Source organism: Schistocerca americana, chromosome 4 (assembly GCF_021461395.2).
Source record: "Schistocerca americana isolate TAMUIC-IGC-003095 chromosome 4, iqSchAmer2.1, whole genome shotgun sequence".
NCBI lineage: Eukaryota > Metazoa > Arthropoda > Insecta > Orthoptera > Acrididae > Schistocerca > Schistocerca americana.
In genome coordinates, this window is record NC_060122.1 from 452,280,084 (window position 1) to 452,304,999 (window position 24,916).

The 24,916-nt window shown below is 37.9% G+C and overlaps 1 protein-coding gene across 3 annotated transcripts in view; it reads left to right on the forward strand.

Annotated features, from left to right (window-relative positions):
• Window positions 1–24,916, forward strand: part of LOC124613234 (CREB-regulated transcription coactivator 1-like) — a 382,746-nt gene that overhangs the window by 316,603 nt on the left and 41,227 nt on the right. For all 3 annotated transcript variants that reach the window (XM_047141909.1, XM_047141910.1, XM_047141911.1), the window contains one exon: window positions 15,343–15,414. In XM_047141909.1, the coding sequence (XP_046997865.1) occupies window positions 15,343–15,414 (72 nt within the window). The remainder of the gene's footprint in view (window positions 1–15,342; window positions 15,415–24,916) is intronic.

The following is a 24,916-nucleotide window of genomic DNA, read 5'->3' on the forward strand; positions in this document are numbered from 1 at the left end:
AAAAAGTAAATACAGTTGTGTTGTGTAAAGGTACACATCTTCTAGCAATAAATTTTAGCCATCTAAAAGGAAATTGGGACAAGGAACTAAATATCTCCATTGTGAGTAGGTACATAGGGTTGTATAAATGTAGTTTTACTTTCAAAGACTTTGTGGGTGTTTGGTAAAGGGTTTCTATATAAACAATGTTTAAAATAGGCCAATTACACTGAAGAATATTCAGGTATTACTTCTCTTTGCTGTGCTCTCTGTCAGTGCCGTTATCAGCAGCACATTTGCTTAATTGTTCTTAATAGCAATTTTATTGTATCTGTTTTTCTCTGTCAGTATTATCCATACTCTCCTGTAGTGGTCTTTGGCAAAAAGGGAAAGAAAGATAAAGATTCATCCTTTACATAGTGACAGACTGGTTATAAATTTTATGTGAAAGTTGTTACGAAACATATTTGAACTTGCTTTCTTTTATCAGTTTTCGGTCACTGGTTCACTCTTTTGTTTTCTTGCTCTATTTCAAACACATAATTATTGGTAGCAATATCCAGATCGGCTCAGCTATGTTAAAGTTAGACCATTTCTCCACATTTGATGGTAGTGGCCAACTTTCTATGTGTCCATGAGCTGCTGTTTCTCCTCTTTGATGTGTCAGTTGTAGTGTATTGACTGTATTGAAACAAAATATATAGTTGCATGTGAATGGGTAGCTTTGCAAGGCATGCACATTTTAAAAAAGCATAGCTCTGTCTCTTTAGTTGAGCTTCTTTCATAAATTTAGAAACAGTTGATATTTGTTAAGAGTAACACTACGTGATAGAAATCTTTTGGTTGTTTTCTGTGTGTGTGTGTGTGTGTGTGTGTGTGTGTGTGTGTGAGAGAGAGAGAGAGAGAGAGAGAGAGAGAGAACCAGCTTTTTCGTCAAAACATACAGTCTAACTGTGGCGGAGCAAGATGAAAAAGTGTGAATGTGTGGTGTGATGTTAGAAGATCTTATAAAAAACATTGTGAAGAATTTGTTTCTATGATGCTGCTGTTTGAAATAAGTGGTTTTTGTAGAACTTTATTTCTACTGTGAAAGGTCTGGAAACTAGGAACTTGATGTATGCTGAAGAGATTGGGAGTGGGAGACAGTTTTTCATTAGTAGTATAATAGAGGCTACATATAAAGCAAGAAAGAGATGGTGTGAACTGTAAGCTTTATATCATATTTGCAGGAAGAGAGATATTTTTTTATGGTGTGAATGGCAAAGCATCAAAAAGATACATAGAAAAATAGAGAGAACAGGTTGGACGTACTAAAACACAAAACAATCAAAGAAAAGTCAACAAGTGATGTTGAAATAACGGAATAAATCACTTTCTTTATGTAATTCAAGTTCTGAATGACTTAGGAAAATTCTGAAAATGTCTGTTCTGTATATCCTTACATTGAAAAGAGGAAATGATTTGTCACCATCATGATATGCTATGTTGCCTTTCTTTTTATTGCTGTTGTATTGGTAAGTTTCCATTGCCAATGAAAACAGTCTTCTGTATTTCAACACTTTTTTTATATATATATATATATATATATATTAATTTTTAGGTTTTAGTCTTGTGTTTCACTTTCAAATTTGCATATGAAATATTCTGTTTCCCTTGTTATGATAGAAGCTGTCCATGAAATACAGAATTGTGATGATATAATATCATTATTGTTGTTGTTGTAGTCTTCAGTCCAGAGACTGGTTTGATGCAGCTCTCCATGCTACTCTATCCTGTGCAAGCTTCTTCATCTCCCAGTACTTATTGCAACCTACATCCTTCTGAATCTGCTTAGTGTATTCATCTCTTGCTCTCCCTCAATGATTTTTACCCTCCACGCTGCCCTCCATGCTAAATTTGTGATCCCTTGATGCCTCAGAACATGTCCTACCAACCAGTCCCTTCTTCTTGTCAAGTTCTGCCACAAACTCCTCTTCTCCCCAATTCTATTCAATACCTCCTCATTAGTTATGTGATCTACCCATCTGATCTTCAGCATTCTTCTGTAGCACCACATTTCAAAAGCTTCTGCTCTCTACTTGTCCAAACTACTTATCGTCCATGTTTCACTTCCATACATGGCTACACTCCATACAAATACTTTCAGAAACGACTTCCTGACACTTAAATCTGTACTCGACGTTGACAAATTTCTCTTCTTCAGAAACGCTTTCCTTGCCATTGCCAGTCTACATTTTATATCCTCTCTACTTCGACCATCATCAGTTATTTTGCTCCCCAAATAGCAAAACTCCTTTACTACTTTAAGTGTCTCATTTCCTAATCTAATTCCCTCAGCATCACTCGACCTAATTCGACTACATTCCATTATCCTCGTTTTGCTTTTGTTGATGTTCATTTATATCCTCCTTTCAAGACACTATCCATTCCGTCCAACTGCTCTTCCAAGTCCTTTGCTGTCTCTGACAGAATTACAATGTCATCGGTGAACCTCAAAGTTTTCATTTCTTCTCCATGGATCATTATACAGAAGTAGAATATGACACTGACTTTGAAATTAAAAAAAAATAATAAATAAATAAATAAAAAAAGTACTCAGTGAAGCTGATTTCCCTAAGTATTCGTCCTCCCCTTGCCCCCCCCCCCCCCACCCCCCACCCCCACCCCCTACTTTTGCACCTAATTTATGGCTTTCAGAACAGAATTTCATAAGTATTGCAAAGTGATGCTTTTTCCAATTATGATCTTTCCTTGAGTTTGCCAGTAGTCAAATCTGGAAAACAGAAGTTGACATGCTAATGGTGTATGGCACAGTTGTTCATATTTGTCCATGGCACTTATGTAGACGTGTAAATGTATTGTCTCAGTAAAAGAGAATTATCTCCTTTGACGAGTTGAACAGCTTAATTTTTTATCAATTTGAAGTTCTTCATTCAGCGATCATCCAGCTATGTGTAAATTTGTTAGCATTTTCTGGAGTTGTGTCCTTAAATGCACCTTAGATGCTTGTTATCAATCATACATGGGTAACTGTAATGGAATGTGATGAGCAACTTGTGGGCCATTCTTCTGTTTCCTTTATTGTTTTTTAATGCAAGTGTTAGTTCTTCATCGGTTCGTTTTTGTTTTGACTTTGATAAGTAAGTGCACACTCTTTGCCGATTTATATTTACAGACCAAACTAATATTTTCTCTCTGTCTTCCCTCCCTTTCACCACTCTCATATCATTGTAAAAAGCCAGTACAGATCTGCAAATGAACCAACACCCATAAAATAAAAAATTAAGCATGTAATTGATTCTCATATCTTGAAATGAGATAGGTGTCTTATATTGTATTATTTGATAATACAGAATACTGTGTAAAGGAAAACTACACTATATGTTCTCTTTGAACTGATTATGAAATGAAAAAGGAACATTGTTTGGGGGGGGGGGGGGGGGGGGGAAATAATCATAAAATTGTATGTTCAGTGCATTATTCAATAAAGTATAAAGTGTAGATACTCCACAAACCCTCAGGCTCTGTTGAATGAGATGGAGCAGGCTCGCTATCAACCCATTGCAGGCCTCTTGAGACATATTTTCCCACTCCTCAGTGGCAGCAGTCCTGAGAGCTTCAATCGGTAATGGAGGATATTAACAACTAGAAATCACTCTTTTGAGCAAGCTCCATACACGCTCTATGCAGTTCATATCTGGTGAGTATACTGGCCAATCCATCCTTCAGTTCCCACATCTTGTCAGATACCAACACACACTGCATGCACACTGAGGTTGAGTGTTATCAACCTGTGGAGTGAACCCTTCCACTACAGTCTCTGCAAAACCACTGACTATGGGTCAGACAATGTTGTCTTCATACACTGCAGCAGTCGTATTGCTTCAATTGGAATGAGTGGTGTGCAGTGTCCATATGTGGTGCCTGCCCAGATTGTTGATGACGTTCCACAGTCATTGAGGAACGATTGTATTCCCATGTTTGCCTCCATATATGAACAGTGTTGTCTTCAGGATGCAAGCCTATTCGTACTTCATCTGTGAAGAGCATTTTGGTCCATTGGTGTCCATTGGAGCTCTAGCCCAACATACACGAGCACACCTATGATATGGATGGAGTGATGTAGTCTTGAGATGTCTTTGGCTGTACAGTCACCCATCGTGAAGTCTGTTGCATACAGTTCGGATGCTTAATGGTAATCCCAGTGGCTTCACGAAGCTCGTGGAGCAGAGTAGTCACTGCCTTTGTAGGGTGTCACCCTGCGTGTATCATTAAATACTGGTCCTGAGCTGCTGTAGTTTTGTGTGGATGACCGTCACAATGTCGATCCACTATTAAATGCATTTCCTGGAACTTTTTCCACAGTCTGGAGACAACACTTTCATTAATGTGACCAACATTCACAACATCAGCTTGTCCCATGTTTTGTCCCATCAATGTGATGATTTTGATACAGTCTGCCACAGAGAGCCTGCTCTGAAGGCATTGTGGTGCACTGCGAGACACACAGACAACTGCGCATTCAAAAGAATTCAACTCTGGTGCACTGCATTTGATTACAAGCTGTGACTGCACGGTCCCAGATGAGACAGAGTGGCAACTACAAACAAGTTCACATTATGTACACAGCCAACTTCCTACATAAACATAAAAGGAACATCCTTAGTGACTATTGGTGGGTAATTTGGAAGTATGCTTAACGTTTTTTGATGACTGTGGTTGGTTTTCCATAGCAGTTTGCTACAGTTTTTCATTCAAACTTTATAGTCAGTATAATGTTCTTCATTTGTTGTGACTTGTGGTTTGCTAATTATAGTCTTTTGAAAGTCACACATGTCATATAAATATGTAATATCTGAAATGGTGCTGTTGCCCCAGTGCTTAGTTATGTGGACAATAAGAAAAAAATTGCAGTAGTCATAATGTTAATTTAATTTGTGGAACATTAGTAATCTACACTACAAATAAGGAAAGTAGAATAAATTTGTATGTATATCATTTCATTATCCACACACACCTTGTGGAGTTGGTAGCTCTAGTGGTGGCACTCCAGCACTGCTTTAATTTATCAATTTGTTTCACTCTTCTAATTCAGCTTCCAAAACAATGCGCTTTTTTTCTGAGTAGAGATCATTGATTTTCTTAGTGTTCTGTCTAATGGGTACATATTAGTGATAATGACAGTTGCGGGTGCACATTACTGTTTGCAAAAATTTCAACACCGGTGAGAAACCATCAGATATATGAAATTGAAAGTGTATGTGGTGTGTAAAAATACAAAGACACAATAAAAATACACATCAAAGTCACAGTGCATCACAGTAAGGATCTGAGATGTCTCTGAAAATCATGAAACAAGAAAGTAAAGTCTTTGAAGACATGCATAATAAATGACCTTACATTCTGTCTAAACCCATGATTCTGCTGAATGGAGTTGTTGCCGAGTTGCCAACCAACAAAATTGGTTATGTTCATTGCATCATTTTAAGTTAATGATGTGTGGACATCAGTTTAGTCCAGACTGGAACAAACCGCATTGGAAAAAAATGTATGTATTTGTTGCCAGGATCTAGGTGTACTCTGTTGGAATAGATAAGTACTGTTTTGCTGACACCAGAAACATGATATGCTGACAGATCACACCAGTAAGTATTTGGCCTTCAGCACTCAGTCTGGAGCTCTGTGAAGTGTATTGAGTGAGGTTGTGCAGCTTTTAGCATACTGGACTTGCTTATGGTGGTTAAAATCACTATCCACATTTCAGATTTAGGTTTTCCTTAGTTTCACCAAATCGTTTAAAGCAAATACTTGGGATGGCTCATTGGAAAAGGGTTTTCTTTCCCATCTTCCTTTCAGTCCAAGCTTGTGCTCCATTTCTAGTGACTTAATTGTCAATGGAATGTTAAACCCTAATCGTCTTTTTTTGCATAATCGATTGCTACCTCATGTTTGAAATGTCAGCAGTTATATACAGATGCCCCTAATTACATTCACTGATAAATTTATTTAAAAAAAATAAATAAATAAAACATCCAACACCGAAGTCACTTGTTTGATTCTTGCCCCAGTCAAGGTATTTTTCAGTTGGTGTCTATGTTCTTTGTGCATTTTAGATTATGACAATTATAGAAAAGAAAATTTGCAGATGACACTAATAAAGTAAAATTTGTATAGCATACAATAAAAATTGGTTCATGAAAATTTGGAATTTCAGCAAGGAAATCTCAATCTTTTGATGGAATAAAATTTCAGTTCTGTCTGCATTTATGACCATAGACACTTAAGCAATTGTTTGTAAGTGTGAAAGGAGCAAGTTGATAAAGCATTGACTCCTCAGATTTACAACACATGGATATCATATTTGATGGTTTTGTAGGTGTCCAATATGTATTTCCAAATACTTTACTAATTTATCAGACATGTTTGAAAATTTGATAAGAGGTAGTCATTAATTACAGATTAGAGGCATTATAAACTAGTTATGGTTAGATGACATGTAACAGCTCTAAATTCAAAACAGTTTATTTGATATCTTCATGTTCTGCAGTTCTGGGATTGATTTACATATTTAGAACTCAACTTTTTTTGCTTTGGAGTATTCAGGATAATTTATTCTGTGCATAGAAAGAATATGTCATGAAACAGGTGTTTATTAGTTATGTTGTTCATGAGATCTTCAGCAATGCTAAAGTCGTTAGACAGACCACTTGTCACATTTTTCTTATGGTTTAGAGTGAGATGATGGTGTATGTCTAAGCAATACTGAGTAGCAAATCAGATCATTTATACTTGTATAACTGAAATGTTTAATGTCATTTACTAGCCAATTTAGCTGTGCTCATTGAGACAAGTTGCCAGAAACTGAAAGCTCACAGGATAGAGAACTGCCAGCAATGCTCTGAAATATTAATTGGTTTTTAGCTACCTGTAAATATACAATAATTTTACTCTCATGGATACCAAAGGTTTTAATGAAAAATGGTTGGTGATTGTGACGAGGAGTAAATGACAGGATAAGCTAAGTTTACATCTTCAGTATAGAAGAAAGAACATGGATTATTCAGTTTCTGTGATCAAGATATTGAAATATTGATATCATCTTGTTTCAAAAACGACTCTGTAGACAGAAAAATAAAGTATTTGTGTAGCTGTATGTGCATAGGATTTCTTGACGATGTTAATGTGGCAGAATCTATAAAGTTTCATGTTGTTACAATATAGAATGTAAAGAAAGAGAAATAAATATGGGAATGGTAACAGGGGAAACATGAAAATTATATTACAGCATTGAGAGGTATTGACTAGCAGATGGAATTGTGCAGCTGTGAAAGGAATGAAGACATTGTTGCAACAAGATAGAAAAAGTGGGCAAAATGGAGTGGAAGAATCAGGAGGCTGGAATCATTGAGTGCAAATGTGCATTTCTTTGTACTCTGAGGAAGAATATGAGCTTAAAGCTGAGCCACTGTGTAAAATTCTTGCTTATGTGCCTATCCACTGTCCAGTGTGTGTACTACACAGTGAAAGGTTATTCTTGTATTATATTTCAACCACTGTTTCTATGTGTCATATGAAACTCGCCATTATATGGGAAAGGTGTAAATTATAAGAAATACAGTGATTATTGAATGTACAATAGCAATTACAACCAACAAATGGAGGGGACAGTCAGGCTTCTCAGTATCTCAGGAGTTAACAGTGCTCACAGTAGAACATTGACAAGAAGGATGAATATCTGAAGATTTTTAAAAAAGGGGGCAAAAATCAATGAAATCAACAAATAAACAGTTTCATGTAGCGAAATTATTTGAAAGAAGTCGCAGATAATAGCTAAAAGTAATTGATGTACGTAACCTGAAAGAGCATCATTAATTTATATATAAACTGTTGTGCATAATTTAAGAATAAAAGTAACATTCTCATAAAGTATCACTACTAAGAAACATAACTTGATGAAACTTGGACTGTACGTAGGAAGAACTGTTACAGTATAGTACAGAAGTCAACTGAAAGAAATACACAATGAGAACAGAAATGGCACTTGCATTCAAAGACAATAACGACACTGAAGTTACTGTGATTCATGATGGTCCCCTGGACATTACAAAAGGCCATGGTTCTTAATAGAATGTGTGATTACTATGGACGGCAATGAATGTTCTGCAATGTGCTTCCATGCTGGCAACAAGCACAAGATTGGTAAAGAGTTCTTGGATAGGGCATTCCATTCCTCCACCACTGTGGTTGACAGTTGCTGGAGAGCTGCTGGCGCATGTGGACATGCTGCAGTACGTCTCCCGAATCTATCCCACACATGCTCATTTTGACCTAAGTAAGTGGAAGAGGCAGGTCAGTCCATCCCTCTCATTCCAAGAGCTGCTCCACTTGTGCAATTTGATGTGGTCACACAGTGCCATCCATAAAAATAAAGTTAGGGCTGAATGTGCCACTGAAAAGATGCAAATGGGGAAGTAGTGCAGTGTCACACCAACAGGCACACATTGTTCAGAGATATGGAGGTCAGTACACCCATTCAATATTACGCCTCCCCATGCCATAACACCTAGACCACTAAAATAATCATTTCGACAGTGTTCCTGGGCGCATTACGGTTCTTACCTCTCACCATGTGAGGGTACTTAAGTCCTCCCAGGAACATTGTTGAACATGATCATAATGCCATAATTGTGTGCACATACCAATCTCCATAACTTTGAACTCAGTACACCCACCGGCGCACATAATGTTGTTATGACACTGTATTCTGTACCCTTTGCATCTTTTCAGGGGTACATTCAGCCCTGACTTCATTTTTAGGGATGATAGTGCGTGACCACATCACACAACACAGGTGGAGGAGCTGTCCTACCTGTTCCACCATCTTAAATCCCATTGAGAATGTGTGGAATGGCATGGACAGACATGCTGCAGTACATGGCCAAATGCACCAACTACTATCCAGCATTGTCAACCATGCTGGAGGAGAAATAGAATGCCCTACCACAAGAACTCCTTACCAACATTGTGGCCAGCATGGTAGCATGTTGCAGGGTGTGTATTGTCCTTCCATTAAGAGCCATGTCCCACCTTTCATGAAGTCCAGGAGACCACCATAAATTGCAATGACTTCCGTGTAATTGTTGTCTTTGAATCAAAATGTCATTTCTGTTTGTCTTATTGTGTGTTTCCCACTAAAATTTCCTTGTTAGTTCTTATTCTGTTGGAGCATAAGTATTCTCTCTAATGAATTTGACTTTTTCCACTTAGGAAAGATGAGGCAGGTCATTTGCACAATTTTATATAACAGCATTTTGGAATTAGAAAAGATGAGGTAGGTCATTTGCAGAATTTTATATAACAGCATTCTGGAATTTGAATAGTCTCATTCACTTTTGTGTTGTTTCCTGCATCTTACTGTTGGTTCATGTATATGTTATACTTAATTTTCCAAATGATCTGTATCCTTGGAAATTTTTTTAAATATATCAAATGCTGCAAATTTGACCCCTTACCCTTTTTAAAGAAAAATAGTGTAGCCATCTGAGGCCAGCTTTAGTTATTGCTTTGGCAGCTAGTATTTAGCTGATCGTCTTCTGTGTGAAGAAGAAGGGGTGGGAAAAAAAGAAAATTGCTCCTTTACCGAGCTAGCTTTTACTTAGACCTGAAATTTTTTTATAAGTTTTTCTTTTTCTTTTGCATTGAAAAATATGTTGGTCACAGCATAATGAAATTCCTTTAGTGAAAGGGAAAAGCTCAATAATGATTGAAACTGGATTAGATCCAGTTCATTTTTATGTCTCTTTATCCTTCCAAATGGTAAGCTGTTGGGTATCGATGGAAGAAAATTATTATTTTCAAGGGCAAACGCTTGTGATAGCAAGGAACTATGAAATGTAATGGCGTGGTTGAAGATATTTACTGAAATAGTCTTTCTTTGAAAATTAATACAGCATTTGGTGTGACATCTCTTTGAGATTTTGATGGAAAATAAATATTAAGAACCTCAGTACATGTAAGATGTGGTGGTTAAAAGCTGACTGACTCATGCTCACACTTCAAGTATTTTCAAGTGTAATGGTTATTGTTTCAGTGACAAGTTATTCCTGTCGCTCACTGCTGTTTTTGATAGTACGAATAAGACTGTGAAAGGTTAACTGGCTCCAATTTCTGAATTTGCAGCAGTGACTGTTAAAGCAATGGGCAGTCTTTAGGGATTGACAGAACTGTGTCTGCATCAACAGCTGGAAAATGTAAAATTAACGTTTTAGAATATGGTGTAACCTTAATAAAATTGTGGAATGTGCAAACAAAGTTAGGAGGCATGTTCATGGAATAAAAGATCCCTTTTTCCCAGAGAAACACACTGGCACAGGAATCAGAGATAACTTAGTGAGAAGTGCATGAGCTCAAGAATGGGCCAGTTTATCACTTGTGTGCACTCTTTAAGTTTATAAATGTGTGACTTATCTCCCTTAAAAGCTGGGGAAAAGCTTGCATTGAATGAAATGATAGGTACAGTTATTGTGTATATTTTTATGATTTTTGTATATAATAGAGGGAAACATTCCATGTGGGAAAAATATATTTAAAAACAAAGATGATGTGACTTACCAAATGAAAGCGCTGGCAGGTCGATAGACACACAAACAAACACAAACATACACACAAAATTCAAGCTTTTGCAACCAACGGTTGCTTCATCAGGAAAGAGGGAAGTAGAGGGAAAGACGAAAGGATGTGAGCTTTAAGGGAGAGGGTAAGGAGTCATTCCAATCCCGGGAGCGGAACGACTTACCTTAGGGGGAAAAAAGGACAGGTATACACTCGCACACACACCCTTATCCAACTGCACATACACAGACACAAGCGGACATTTGTAAAGGCAAAGAGTTTCGGCAGAGATGTCAGTCGAGGCAGAAGTACAGAGCCAAAGATGTTGTTGAAAGACAGGTGAGGTATGAGCGGCGGCAACTTGAAATTAGCGGAGGTTGAGGCCTGGTGGATAATGAGAAGAGAGGATCTACTGAAGGGCAAGTTCCCATCTCCAGAGTTCTGACAGGTTGGTGTTAGTGGGAAGTATCCAGATAACCCGGATGGTGTAACACTGTGCCAAGGTGTGCTGGCCGTGCACCAAGGCATGTTTAGCCACAGGGTGATCCTCATTACCAACAAACACTGTCTGCCTGTGTCCATTCATGCGAATGGACAGTTTGTTGCTGGTCATTCCCACATAGAAAGCTTCACAGTGTAGGCAGGTCAGTTGGTAAATCACGTGGGTGCTTTCACACGTGGCTCTGCCTTTGATTGTGTACACCTTCCGGGTTACAGGACTGGAGTAGGTGGTGGTGGGAGGGTGCATGGGACAGGTTTTACACCGGGGGCAGTTACAAGGGTAGGAACCAGAGGGTAGGGAAGGTGATTTGGGGATTTCATAGGGATGAACTAAGAGGTTACGAAGGTTAGGTGGACGGCGGAAAGACACTCTTGGTGGAGTGGGGAGGATTTAATGAAGGATGGATCTCATTTCAGGGCAGGATTGGAGGAAGTCGTATCCCTGCTGGAGAGCCACATTCAGAGTCTGATCCAGTCCCAGAAAGTATCCTGTCACAAGTGGGGCACTTTTGGGGTTCTTCTGTGGGAGGTTCTGGGCTTGTGGGGATGAGGAAGTGGCTCTGGTTATTTGCTTCTGTACCAGGTTGGGAGGGTAGTTGAGGGATGCGAAAGCTGTTTTCAGATTGTTGGTGTAATGGTTCAGGGATTCCGGACTGAAGCAGATTCGTTTGCCGCGAAGACCTAGGCTGTAGGGAAGGGACCGTTTGATGTGGAATGGGTGGCAGCTGTCATAATGGAGGTACTGTTGCTTGATGGTGGGTTTGATGTGGACGGACGTGTGACGCTGGCCATTGGACAGATGGAGGTCAACGTCAAGGAAAGTGGCATGGGATTTGGAGTAGGACCTGGTGAATCTGATGGAACCAAAGGAGTTGAGGTTGGTGAGGAAATTCTGGAGTTCTTCTTCACTGTGAGTCCAGATCATGAAGATGTCATCAATAAATCTGTACCAAACTTCCTCTAAGCGACCCATGAATAGGTTGGCGTACGAGGGGGCCATCCTGGTACCCATGGCTGTTCCCTTTAATTGTTGGTATGTCTGGCCTTCAAAAGTGAAGAAGTTGTGGGTCAGGATGCAGCTGGCTAAGGTAATGAGGAAAGAGGTTATAGGTAGGGTGGCAGGTGATCGGCGTGAAAGGAAGTGCTCCATCGCAGCAAGACCCTGGACGTGTGGAATATTTGTGTATAAGGAAGTGGCATCAATGGTTACAAGGATGGTTTCCGGAGGTAACAGATTGGGTAAGGATTCCAGGCGTTCGAGAAAGTGGTTGGTGTCTTTGATGAAGGATGGGAGACTGCATGTAATGGGTTGAAGGTGTTGATCTACGTAGGGAGAGATACATTTTGTGGGGGCTTGGTAACCAGCTACAATGGGGCGGCCGGGATGATTGGGTTTGTGAATTTTAGGAAGTAGGTAGAAGGAAGGGGTGCGGGGTGTCGGTGGGGTCAGGAGGTTGATGGAGTCGGGTGAAAGGTTTTGTAGGGGGCGTAAGGTTCTGAGGATTCCTTGAAGCTCCGCCTGGACATCAGGAATGGGATTGCCTTGGCAAACTTTGTATGTGGTGTTGTCTGAAAGCTGATGCAGTCCCTCAGCCACATACTTCCGACGATCAAGTACATGGTCGTGGAACCCTTGTCTGCCGGAAGAATGACGATGGATCGGTCAGCCTTCAGATCACGGATAGCCTGGGCTTCAGCAGTGGTGATGTTGGGAGTAGGATTAAGGTTTTTTAAGAAGGATTGAGAGGCAAGGCTGGAAGTCAGAAATTCCTGGAAGGTTTGGAGAGGGTGATTTTGAGGAAGAGGAGGTGGGTCCTGCTGTGGCGGAGGACGGAACTGTTCCAGGCAGGGCTCAATTTGGATAGTGTCTTGGGGATTTGGATGATTTTTGACAGAAATAGCACTTTTACAGCTCAGAAGCAGATTCAGAAATGCTGAAGAATATTAAGTAAAATGAAACATTGTGGGAAAATACATTTTATTTGGCCGGAAAATTCTCTCTCTCAAAGTGAAGAGCTAAACTTGGCAGTGCCTCCCACCTCTTATGTTATGGTAATTTGGTGGATGTCCAAAGTAGAGGATAGTAAAATCTAGGGAGGTAATATGAATTTCGTGACAAGCATGGTATCAAGGAGAGGCCACTCATCATGGAATAGAAATCAGTTTAAATAGAAAGAGTCATTCAAGAATGAAGATTTGGTTTAAAACTTGAAAAACTGAACAGTGGCTCAGGCATGTTTGTAGATTGAAACTTATCAGAACACCAAAACTGATCTGAAATTTAAAAGCTGTAGGTTGAGGACCAAAATTAAAATTTAGCAATGCGTGATTGGAACAGATTGGAGTAAAAGTGTGACTCACACATGGAAATAAAGTTGGTCATAAAGTATGACCATGATCCTTCTGTGAAGAGAAAACTGGGGTATTATTTAATTGTACTGGCTGATGAAGTAAGGTGAACAATTGTAACAAATTGTCTAGAAACTACAGAATGATGATAAATGAACAAGTGTGAGTAGTAATGGTAGATGAAATAACTGTTCTCAAGAATAAGACATTATTAAAATGAAAAATTATAAATTAGTCGTCTTCTGTTTATATTACTCAAACTTTGTGTGTGTTCTTTTTGGGGTCATTTGTGACAGCAACTAACACAGTCAGTGATGCAGCAAAGCTGTACACATTTTGTGAAAGTAAATTTCTATTTGAATAACAATAAATACTTATTTATTATCATACTATCAAATGTTGATCAAACACTGTAATGAAATAGTAAAAATATATTTTGATGTTAATTGAAATACACTTAGATAACCATGAAATACAATGTCCTCTAAGAAGTTTCATTGGTTAATGGAAATCTGTCATAATACAGCAGTTGTCTGCTGCTAAAGAGCGTCACTTGTGGTTGTTACTCTCTAAGGATTAATCAAAAAGAAACATTCAAAATGTTTGAGTGTGTGCACTGATGAGAAATTAAATTGGAAGAAACACATTGATGATATGCTGAAATGGTTTGGTTCAGTTACTTATGCTATTAGGTTTATTGCAAATTTTGATGATAAACATATCAGTAAATTAGCCTACTATGCCTGTTTTCATACACTGCTTTCATATGACATCATATTTTGTGGTAATTCATCATTAAGAGAAGAAGTATTTATTGCACAAAAGTGTGTAATCAGAATAGCTGGAGCCCACCCAAGATCGCCTTGCAGACATTTAGTTAAGGAACTTGGGATATTCACAGCACCTTTACAATACATATATTCACTGATGAAACTTGTTATTAGTAACCCATCCCAATTCAAAAATAATAGCGAAATGCATAACTACAACATTAGAAGAAAGGATGATCTTCACTATTCTGTGTTAAATCTGACTTTGGCGCAGAAAGGGGTGAATTATGCTGTGACAAAAATCTTTGGTCAGTTGCCAAATAGCATTAAAAGTCTGACAGATAGCCAACCAACATTTAAAAACAAATTACGTGAATTTTTAGTTATGAAGTGATCACTGAAAAAAATTTGTTACATTGTGTAAAGAAAACTTATGTTAAAGTTAGATGTTCCACATCATTACGAAATGTATTCATGGTCTATGGAAGAAATATTAATGTAATGTATATGTCCATCAGCAAGTAAGTTAAGTACTGTGCAGGCTTGCTGAGCGTCATCTTAGGAGCAGTGTTATGAGGGAGGTACACTTCTGGAACAACCGTCTATGAGACTCATAAAATGTTAAGTTTCAGGATTGTTCATATAAATGGGCTTGTGGTCAAACGTGCATTTACAGAAGGAATGATACAAAGGATTTATGTAACATAGAAACTTCATATACAGTTCCTAATTATTGATGATAACGTGAGTTTACTTAAACAAATTTACAGCTACCTTAAAAATTTTCATTGTTTGGATTTTAGCATTTTTTCTTAATTTGGTAGAGGTATTATATAGTTTCCCATCAAATAATTTGCATGATGGAATGCTGGTGTAAAGCAATATTTCTTGTGCCCTAATGTTTACAATCATTATCTTAGTTAATGAATGCCACATTTTGAAGCTTATTATGATTGGCTGACAGTAGGGGGAAAACATTACTATCAGCAGCTGTGTTGAAACTATAGATTTTCATTAATTTGGTATTTTAGAAATAAATACTTTTGACAGAAATATATTCAGCTTGACTTTATCCAGAGAAATTGTTTCTGGTATGTGTATTATAACAGGTGTGATTTCTCTTTCTTTTCAGGTGGACAATCCTGTACCTACAAGCATCAGTTACATAAATTCACAACAGAGTAACACAACTAACTACTCACAGGTTAGTGAATCATTGATAATGTACTCTGCTTCTTCATTTGTTTCTACATAACAGTAGTTTCAGTAAGTGTTGAGACATTTGGTGTAAATTAGGTAAATGTGTTTGAATAGTCACTGATTTTAGATAAATAAATTACTTCAGTGTATGATGTTGTTAATGCAAAGACTTAACCAATTGTTTTGATCGGCATGGAAAAATTTTGCCTCAGTAGGTGCTACAATGAAATCCCAAAAGCTCTATAGTGTATTAACATTTGTGATAATAATTTACAACTAGCTCAAAACCAAGGTATGTTTAATATAATAAGGAGTAGAGCCTGAAACTAATAAAGGAAAGTATGTATACTTTCAGCAAAGACATTATAGATAACTTCTATAACTACGGCATAGTCTGTGTGGAACAGATGAAAATTCTACATTCTGTAAAAACCACTTTACTGATCAGAACTCTGGATTCGTGAAATATTTCCGTTGGCAGCAACTTTTCTCTAAAAGAAGTTAATTGATGATTGTCTGTATAGAATTCAGCATTTTAGACCTTCATACCTACATTGTATGTACGCATTTTTTTCCAATAGTCATCTATACACAGGGCATGCCTTACAACTTGTTGCTCATTGAAGGAACTGAGTGCAATATCTCCCTCACACTTACAAACTGCAATAGTACAGGTATGTGCCCCTCCTCTTTCTCTCTCTTGCACTGCAAATAAGATTAAAGAACGGACATTTATCTGCAGTGGCAATCTCCATGAAATATCAAGACTGATCTCATCATATCATCTTCAAATAAAATGATACTGTGGTGTCACCGCCAGACACCACACTTGCTAGGTGGCAGCCTTTAAATTGGCCGTGGTCCGTTAGTATACGTTGGACCCGCGTGTCACCACTATCAGTGATTGCAGACCGAGTGCCGCCACACAGTAGGTCTAGTCTAGAGAGACTCAGTAGCACTCGCCCCAGTTGTGCAGCCGACTTTCCTAGCGATGGTTCACTGATTACATACGCTCTCATTTGCCAAGACGACAGTTTAGCATAGTCTTCAGCTACGTCATTTGCTACGACCTGGCAAGGCGCCATATTCAGTTACTATTCTGAACAGATAATATTGTGAATCATGTACCATCAAGAGCGACGTTCATCATTAAGGGATTAAAGTTAAGTATGAAACTAATTACGTCCGCTTTCGGAACCTTCTGCACAAAGTTCACATTGCTGATATATCCTTGCTACATTCCAGTTTTGTTGATAATCCAGACTGCATCTGTACACTGTCTGTAGTGCTAGTACTGTCATCAAGGTGTTGTCAAATATAGCAGCATTTTTTGGATCCGTCATCCACAAAGTAGTCTAAACCTTTCTTCAAAATATTCTTAATGTGACAATATGTTAATCAGATTTTTTAAATACTGATTTTAAAGAGTATACAGTAAATTAAAGAAACAAAGCACACTTGTGTTACTTACAACATGCTAGTTTCTGTTTGTCTGCTCACAACAGGTTTTTGTGCAGACATACATATAGGCTGGTAATGAAGTGATATTGATTTGCAGCTTCTGTATTTTATGTAGTGCAATATTTACAAAAAGTTTAGGGCTTCTATAAGGGAAGGTTTAACATTATGATGTAATATCTTTCTTGAATTTTAGGATAAGCTTGTAACTGTTACAAATGAAAAAAACGTTCTGCATACCTTCACTACTGACGAACAGTTAGTTTGAGAACATTACTTTTCACCTTTAAGCGAAGAGTCTCTTTACTTACTGAAATATGGGTGGCATTGATTTTAGGGTATTCCTGCATAGTGTTTGACACCGTACAAATATTACTGTACTGTTCGTAATTAATGACATTATATATTAAGTAAACTAGTATTGGTTGTTATTTACATTACATAGAAAATCTTGTATGGATCATTATAGGCCCATAAATCAATTTCAGTTACTAAAAATGTTGAAACAGACAAAGCAATTCCTTATTGAATATATTGTAAAAATTACTCAATGTGTAGATTATCCCTGGTGAAAACTAATCTGCCCGGCGATGTTTTGTAAGTGCAAATGGCCATTGTTCACTACTTCGTACAATATTTCATCTAGGTATGTGCCAAACATCTTCAGGTGAACTGTTGGTGACTGGCATGGGCTACTCTTGCCACACAATTTGTTAGTGCACTGTACACATTTTGCACTGACTGTCTGCTGGGTTGCTGCTCACCATGGCCCTTGGCATATTCTGTTGCCTTTGCTGAGAACAAATTCTGAAAATAGTGGAATTCCGTATGTTGTGCAGTTGGCAGTTGCTGTCAGTAATAAGGATTTCTGCCATTTGTATCTCCATGGAATCTTTAATAATGCTACCCCAAAATAAATTAGTGGTAGTCAAAATTGTTGTTTTGTTGTATTCTGTTGTATGCCGAATTGATATACAATGTGCAGCAATAATAGATATGGGTTGCGATACACAGTGACAGCATTGATGTTCTACACAACATTCTCCATCGGTGCATGTGTTGGTTGACCTATATGAGGGTGACAAAAACTTGGTTGCACATTCACTCTTGGTAATTAATTCCTTGAAAGTCCAACCAAATTTTATTCGACCACACCTTCTCTGGGTATGCTCAAGATAACTGTCGTATCGGCCGCTGCACAGCAGCCGTCAGCTCGGCGTGGCGTGCCACAACATGCGCGACACACAGCGAGTACCGCTGGCGCCGCACACGATGTCAGCAACTGGCGCAAGTGAACGCGTCGTCGCAGGGTTAGCGGCAGCGTACACACCACTATCGATGCAGATTACCCTGGTGGTGCTGCCCTTGCCACCAGAGTGAACAACCGTATAAGGGCGCCACCTACCAACACTCTGATTGGCCGGACCTGTGGATTTAAGCTAGCTCCCTGAGCCCATTTAACCAGTTCAATCTTCGCCGATGACTGTGCTGCTACCCGGGTGCTGGATTCATGACGACCGAACCGTACTGTGGCCTCCCTGGTTGGAAACTTGCGACACGTCGGTATCGACTGGTTGGCAGTGGTTTGGACTTGTATTCTCTACTAGTGACTCTGATTTCTCCGTGGCGCTACAGCCAGCGAAGTGTTGTGTAGTTGAACTTAAGTTTTGTTTTGAGTGTCAGAAGGTCAAATAAATTTGACTATCACGGAATACTTATATAACGTATGTTTTAAAGACGATTTCAGCAAATTCAGTTGAATTTTCTTTTTGAAACTCGAAAATGAAGTGTATTATCTGCTTAAACAGTTTTTAAATGTAGTTCAAACCAGTGGCCATGTCGTTTAACAATTTAGAAGTGATGAGGGAAAGAATTTAATAACCAGGAAGTAAAGGAATTACTTGTAGATAAGGGAACAGAATTATTGATTTCTCCACCCTCTCCTCCTGAACAAAATAGTGTGGCCTAACATGAAAATAGAATAATTATTGAACTGCATGTTTGATGCTGAACAAAAATTATCAAAAGTATTTTGAGCAGACACTGCAATATAGAAATCCACGTCTCGAATCATACTGGTAGCTCTTCAGTTCCCACCAAAAGCCCTTACAACCAGTGGTACGTTTGAGTAGTTAAAGTGCACTTACGTTGTTGACTGTTTTTATGTGACATGCAGCTTTTGGTAATGGCGCAGTGAAGCATAGGGAATCGAGACAATCAATCATGAGTGAGATGTTGATAACGAATGATAATGTTGTTCTTCATTTCTTCCCGTTCCTAAATAAAGTTAGCTAACTGTTGTTTTCTTCATTCATAGGAATTTAAGTTTGCATCATATGGATTGTAAATTATGGCATGTTTGAAAATTGCAGCTAAATTTTATAACAGTGAATGTTTACAGTCATGCTTGTCAAAACTACTTTGCTTTTTGTGAATACTTCGCGATTTCTGAATGTGTTGTTAGGCGGGAACCTAAAAGCATAGCTTAATTCTCTGTGAGTGAAATGAGCAGCAATATTTACCTAAAAGTGCACTTCCAAAGTCGCATTATTATGCCACCAAAAAAACCGCTTATACAGGAAGTGTACTTTCATGACTACCAAAAATGAATCTCGAGTCCTCGTACTAGTTGGTCGGTTCTCAAAATATGATTTAATTGGACAGATGAAAAATCTGCTCACCATTCAGTGTAAGGAGAACACACACACACACACAAAAGGTATTAAAGTTTGCAAGCTTTTGGAACAAGTGGCTCCTTCTTTTGGCAGAAGGGATGAAGGGGAAGGAGGAGGGTTGAAGGAAAATGACTGATAAGGTTTAGGAAAAGGGGAAGAATTCAGAAAAGTTACCCAAAACACTGGGCCAAGGGAGACTTGCAGATGGAATGAGAAGGGAAGACTGATTGTTGAGGAATGCATTGGACGAGATTTGAAAACCTGAGATTACTGTCAAACCACTGGGTTCTACATAAAAAAAGTTGCAGCTGATGGAAGTCATGACTGTTATTGCTTTTCTGAATATTTTACAATGTGAATTTGATATATTAACACTTACACTTGATAGTTTCCTTGGCATGAAAACAAAGAAAAATGAGAATGCAGCGTTTATGGTAAGTGAAGAAAAATACACTGAACAGATATTGGAAAGATTTCAACTGGTTGAGTCCATTATGATCTCAGTTCCCGTTGAACATGAAGAGAACAATCAAAATGATGCAGTTTCATCCTCTGTCTCCTGTCATGAGGCAATTGAATGTCTTGTGTATTTTTCAATAGAAGTCATCCAGATATATAACTTTTGTGATGAATAACACTGTTCACGCTATAGTTTTAATCAGCTACTGAGGACGGGCATTGAGTTGCACTTTAAATTATCATATTATTTATTACAGAGAGGAATATTTGAGAATTTACAGTGATGCTGATTTTACTGTTGACAAGCATTTAAGTGGAACTCTGGCAAAGTATTATGTTGTGACAAATGGATCAAAAGAACCAGTTGGCTAATATTCTGATGAAATTTCTTGAACGAATTTTGATTTAATTTGCTATGTGCAGAAAGCAAATCAGTATTTCTTTGTTTATTTATGTGCTTAACTTTTCCACTAGAGGAAGTGTTATAGTAAAAAGAAAAATCTTTAAGGGTTCAATGTAAACTGTTATTCCATAGAAGATTTGAAATATCCTTGAGTTTTATAAAAACTCTTGGTTTTGCCACTGAAGAGTTCATATCCTGTAAGTAAAATATTTGCTAGTGAAACTGCCTTTGTCAAACTTAATAATCTTACAACAGAACTGCCATTGAAAATTCCATGTGATAGTGATGTGTTAGATATATCACCAAATTTATGATTTATTGAGTTGGAAAATCTCTCTAGAATACCTCATCACCTTGTGAGATTATTGTATTGAGAACTTTTATATTTCTACTAATTTCAATGAAGAAAGTGATTTTTTTTAATGATGTTTTCATTGAATGTGTGTGATAGAAAAGGGGGGAGGGGTGGGGCCAAATGATAAGCCACTTGTATGGGTAAATGTCCTCAAATCAGCACTTACTCTACCACATGACTGATGCTTGGCACATTGACTGAGAAATAGTTATCCCCAGTAAAAAGATGGGAGGAGAGGTTTGAAAATAGATATTTGTATTCTTGGTCCTTCTTGCGCTTGATAATAGTTGCAGATATAAAGTATGGAAGTTCTTCATAGAGATAGCACCCATAGCACACTTGTACAATCAAAGATCTGTATTAGTTCCATTCTATTTTTCCAAACAGACTGTTTGATTTTAGCAGACTGCCATAATCTGCTTCTGCCACAGGAATTAGCCAAAAAAGAAATTAAAATATCAGAAGTATCTAAAATGATACTGACATCGTTCACAGCAACCAAAATATTTCAGTATAGCATAGGAAGCAAAAGGTAGGTGACCAAATAAAAGAAATGTAATGATGTTAAGGTATTAGTTTTATATTATCTTGTTTTTATAACAGAATGTGGTGATTGCCAACTCCCAGAATGTGTTATGTGAAAAAATAAAATATGATCCAGACATTCTTTCATTGTGTGTAAATGCATCACATGTTTGGAAAATGACCAAGCAATTCATCAGTCTTTGAGGGCTTGTGTTTAATTATAGAGAGCATTGTCTTGCGATATGTAAATTGATTGGTACCATTATTTATTTTGTGCGACCAATGTAACATTCTCACAAGATAATTGAATATCTCACCTCGTTAAGTGAACAATAATTTAGTCGTTGTAATAATAGCTGTTCTTGTTATGAAATACTAATTTTGTATTGGTGATGAGAGCAGGAGCTATTGTTAGGGATCTTACCAAAAATTGCCTGAAATCATGTGGGAAGACAACAGACCAAGAATAACATAAGATTGTTGTTATTGAACTTACTAAAGTGAATTGAATTATAGAAATATTAATCACAATTAAATGGTTCATTTCATGACATACAGTTTTAAAATTGATTTGTTGTACAGAATACATTTCTAGATTCATGATGAAGTATTAAAATACAAAAGTTACTGTATTTTACATCCATTATTATAACACATATACACAACACTCGCAACAGTTCTTGCTTTAAAAAAAAAATAATAATAATAATGATAATAATTCCCATGTTCAAAATTGAAAATTATCATTTATCAGTTCTTCAGTAGAGCAATATTATTTTTGTGCTAAAAGAGTGAAGAGCAATTTTAGTTTGTTGCAAATTTTTAACCTCATATACTGTGGTGTTTGAGCATAGAATTGTAAACAGTGTGCAGGAAGTTTTAAATTATCTCTGCTGTGAGTGCTGTAATATTGTGCTGGAAATAGAAAGTTTCGAGTGTATTTTGTTTTTTATATATGAAAATCAAGACTTCATACATATACAGGAAAGAAATAAATAGTAGTTTTTAATTATGAATGTCATACCCATTGGTCGGTGATACACATGTTCATAATTACTGGATGTAGTTCGCAAAATAAAAGCTTTGAATCTGCCCCTGGAAATTTGTTAGTTGTCAGGGCCTATCATTTCTTTCAAAAATCTTTTGAAAAACTGTTTTTTCAGAAAACATACATTTCTCGATGATTGGCAAGGATGTGCTCCACATTTACAGATTGTTTCTCTATCTCATATTTATTGTGTTCCTACAGCCATTCCTTTGAAACAAGTGTACATTGTCAGCAATAAATCTAATGAGTTAGTAGATGCCCTACAATAGTTTCATAATTCCCAGCTTATCAAGGAAGGGTATACATTAGTGCCATGTAAGATGCAAATGATGCCCTTCTGGAATTAAAATATTGTTAGTGACTCAGCTGAGTTGCCCTAAAATATTATCTCAAGTGATATTAAGAAATGATTGTACACAAAGTAAACCTGCTTGTACAAATCATTGTTTCTGTTGGTAAACTATTATTTTCTAGAAGTAGCTGCAGTCATCTTCAGCAGTAGGTTACCACTGTATGTCTTCCATAATAGATCAAGCGAGGTGGCGCATCGGTTAGCACACTGGACTTGCATTTGGGAGGACAACAGTTCAATTCCACATCCGGCCATTCTGATTTAGGTTTTCCGTGATTTTCCTAAATTGCTTCAGGCAAATGCCTAGATGGTTACTTTGACGGGGCAGTGCTGACTTCCTTCCCCATCCTTCCCTAATCCGATGAGACCGATGACCTCGCTGTTTGGTCTCTTCCCCCAAATCAACCCAACCCAACTCTTCCATAACAGCTTTATGTTTTCCCCACAGTCCCATAGCAGCATTGTAATGGGGTGAAATGTGACCTCTAATAAAATTGCATACGAAAAATGGAATATATTGTGTTTTAGTAAAATGCGTGTCAGCTTTATATTTAAAAAGTAATCTCCTGAATATGTTGTTTGCTTTGTTGTTCAGTTCTTGGCCCGTATATGTAACTATTATGCTTGTATCCACCATATAGCGGAGATACTGAGCCGTAGATAAGCACAACAAAAAGGCTGTCACAAATAAAGCTTTCAGCCATTAAGGCCGCATGACGTTCTAATATTGTTACATTCCATCGTGGATTTTACGTTATGATGCTTGTATGATTGCCAAATAAAACAACTTTGGAGCTGTCTATTACCACATTGACAAGTAATTGCCATGTTCAGAAATAATTGATTTAAGTATGGGCCCCTGAAGTTCATTGTAGCAGCCAAATCAAATTCATGTATCTCTTGTGCTTAAAGGAATTTTCTGCTTTCTTTCACATAAATGAGATTGAAACCAGCTGCAAGACCTTTTCCTCTTTCCTTAATACTGCAGTATATTTACTTTTAACAACGAAAACAATCCATTTTGACAAAATAATTTAATTAGATGGATAAAAAATCTGCTCACCAAGCGGTGGCAGAACAAGCTCAAAAAAGAGGGTTGCAATAAGGCAAGATTTTGGAGCCACAAGCTCCTTCTTCAGGCAGAAGGGTTGAAGGGAAAGGAAGAGGGGTGAAGGAAAAGGACTGGAGAGGTCGAGGAAGAGGGGTAGATTTTGGGAAAGTCACCCAGAACTGTGGGTCAGGAGAGTACCATAGGGGATGAGAAGGAAAGACAGACTGTTGGGGACTGCATCGCATGAGATTTGAAAACCTGAGAGCTTAAAGGTGGAATACAGGGTAATATCCAAGACAGAAATTACTGCTTAAACATTGTGTATGAGCTAATAAGAGTGAAAAGCTAAGTGCTTTGTATGTAACAGAGGTGGGAGGGGGGTGCTGAAAAACAGATGGGTAAGACAATGGAGGATGTAGAAAACTAAAACGGCATGAAGAAAAGAGTAGCACTATGAAGAAATGCCGAGATGGAAGAAAGTAACATAAGTTAAGGCCAAGATGGTGGCGAAAGACAAGGATGTGTTGTAGCACAGGTTCCCACCCGAGGAGTTCTGAGAAGCTGGTGTCTGGGGGAAGAGTCCAGATGGCACATGTGTTGAGTCTCTGAGGTCATGATTGTCATGTTGTACAGCATGCTCTGCAACAGAATATTGGGTGTTGCCAGTCTACACCCTCACTATGCCCATTCATCCTAATTGATAATTTATTGGTGGTGATGTCATTGTAAGAGGCTGAACAGTTGTGGAAACTGTTATGTAAACACTGTTCGGCCTTTTACATTGGCACGACTACCATCAAGTTATCAATTAGAGTGAATGGGCATAGGCAGAAGGTCTATAATGGCAACACACAATATCCTGTTGCAGAGCATGCTCTACAGCGTGATAATAATGTCCTCGGTGCCTGTTTCACCACATGCCACCATTGGATTCTTCCCCCAGACAGCAATTCTCAGAACTCAGCAGGTGGGAACTAGCACTACAACATGTCCTTGGTTCTTGTCACCCATCTGGCTGTAATTTATGTTAATTTCTTCCGTCTCAGCATTTCTTCACAGTGCTACTTTTTTCTTCACCCCGTTTTAGTTTACTGTATCTTTCATAGTCTTACCCATCTATTTTTCACCTTTTCATAAAATTATTGAGAACACTGGCAATTATAATGTTGGCCTTCAGTTC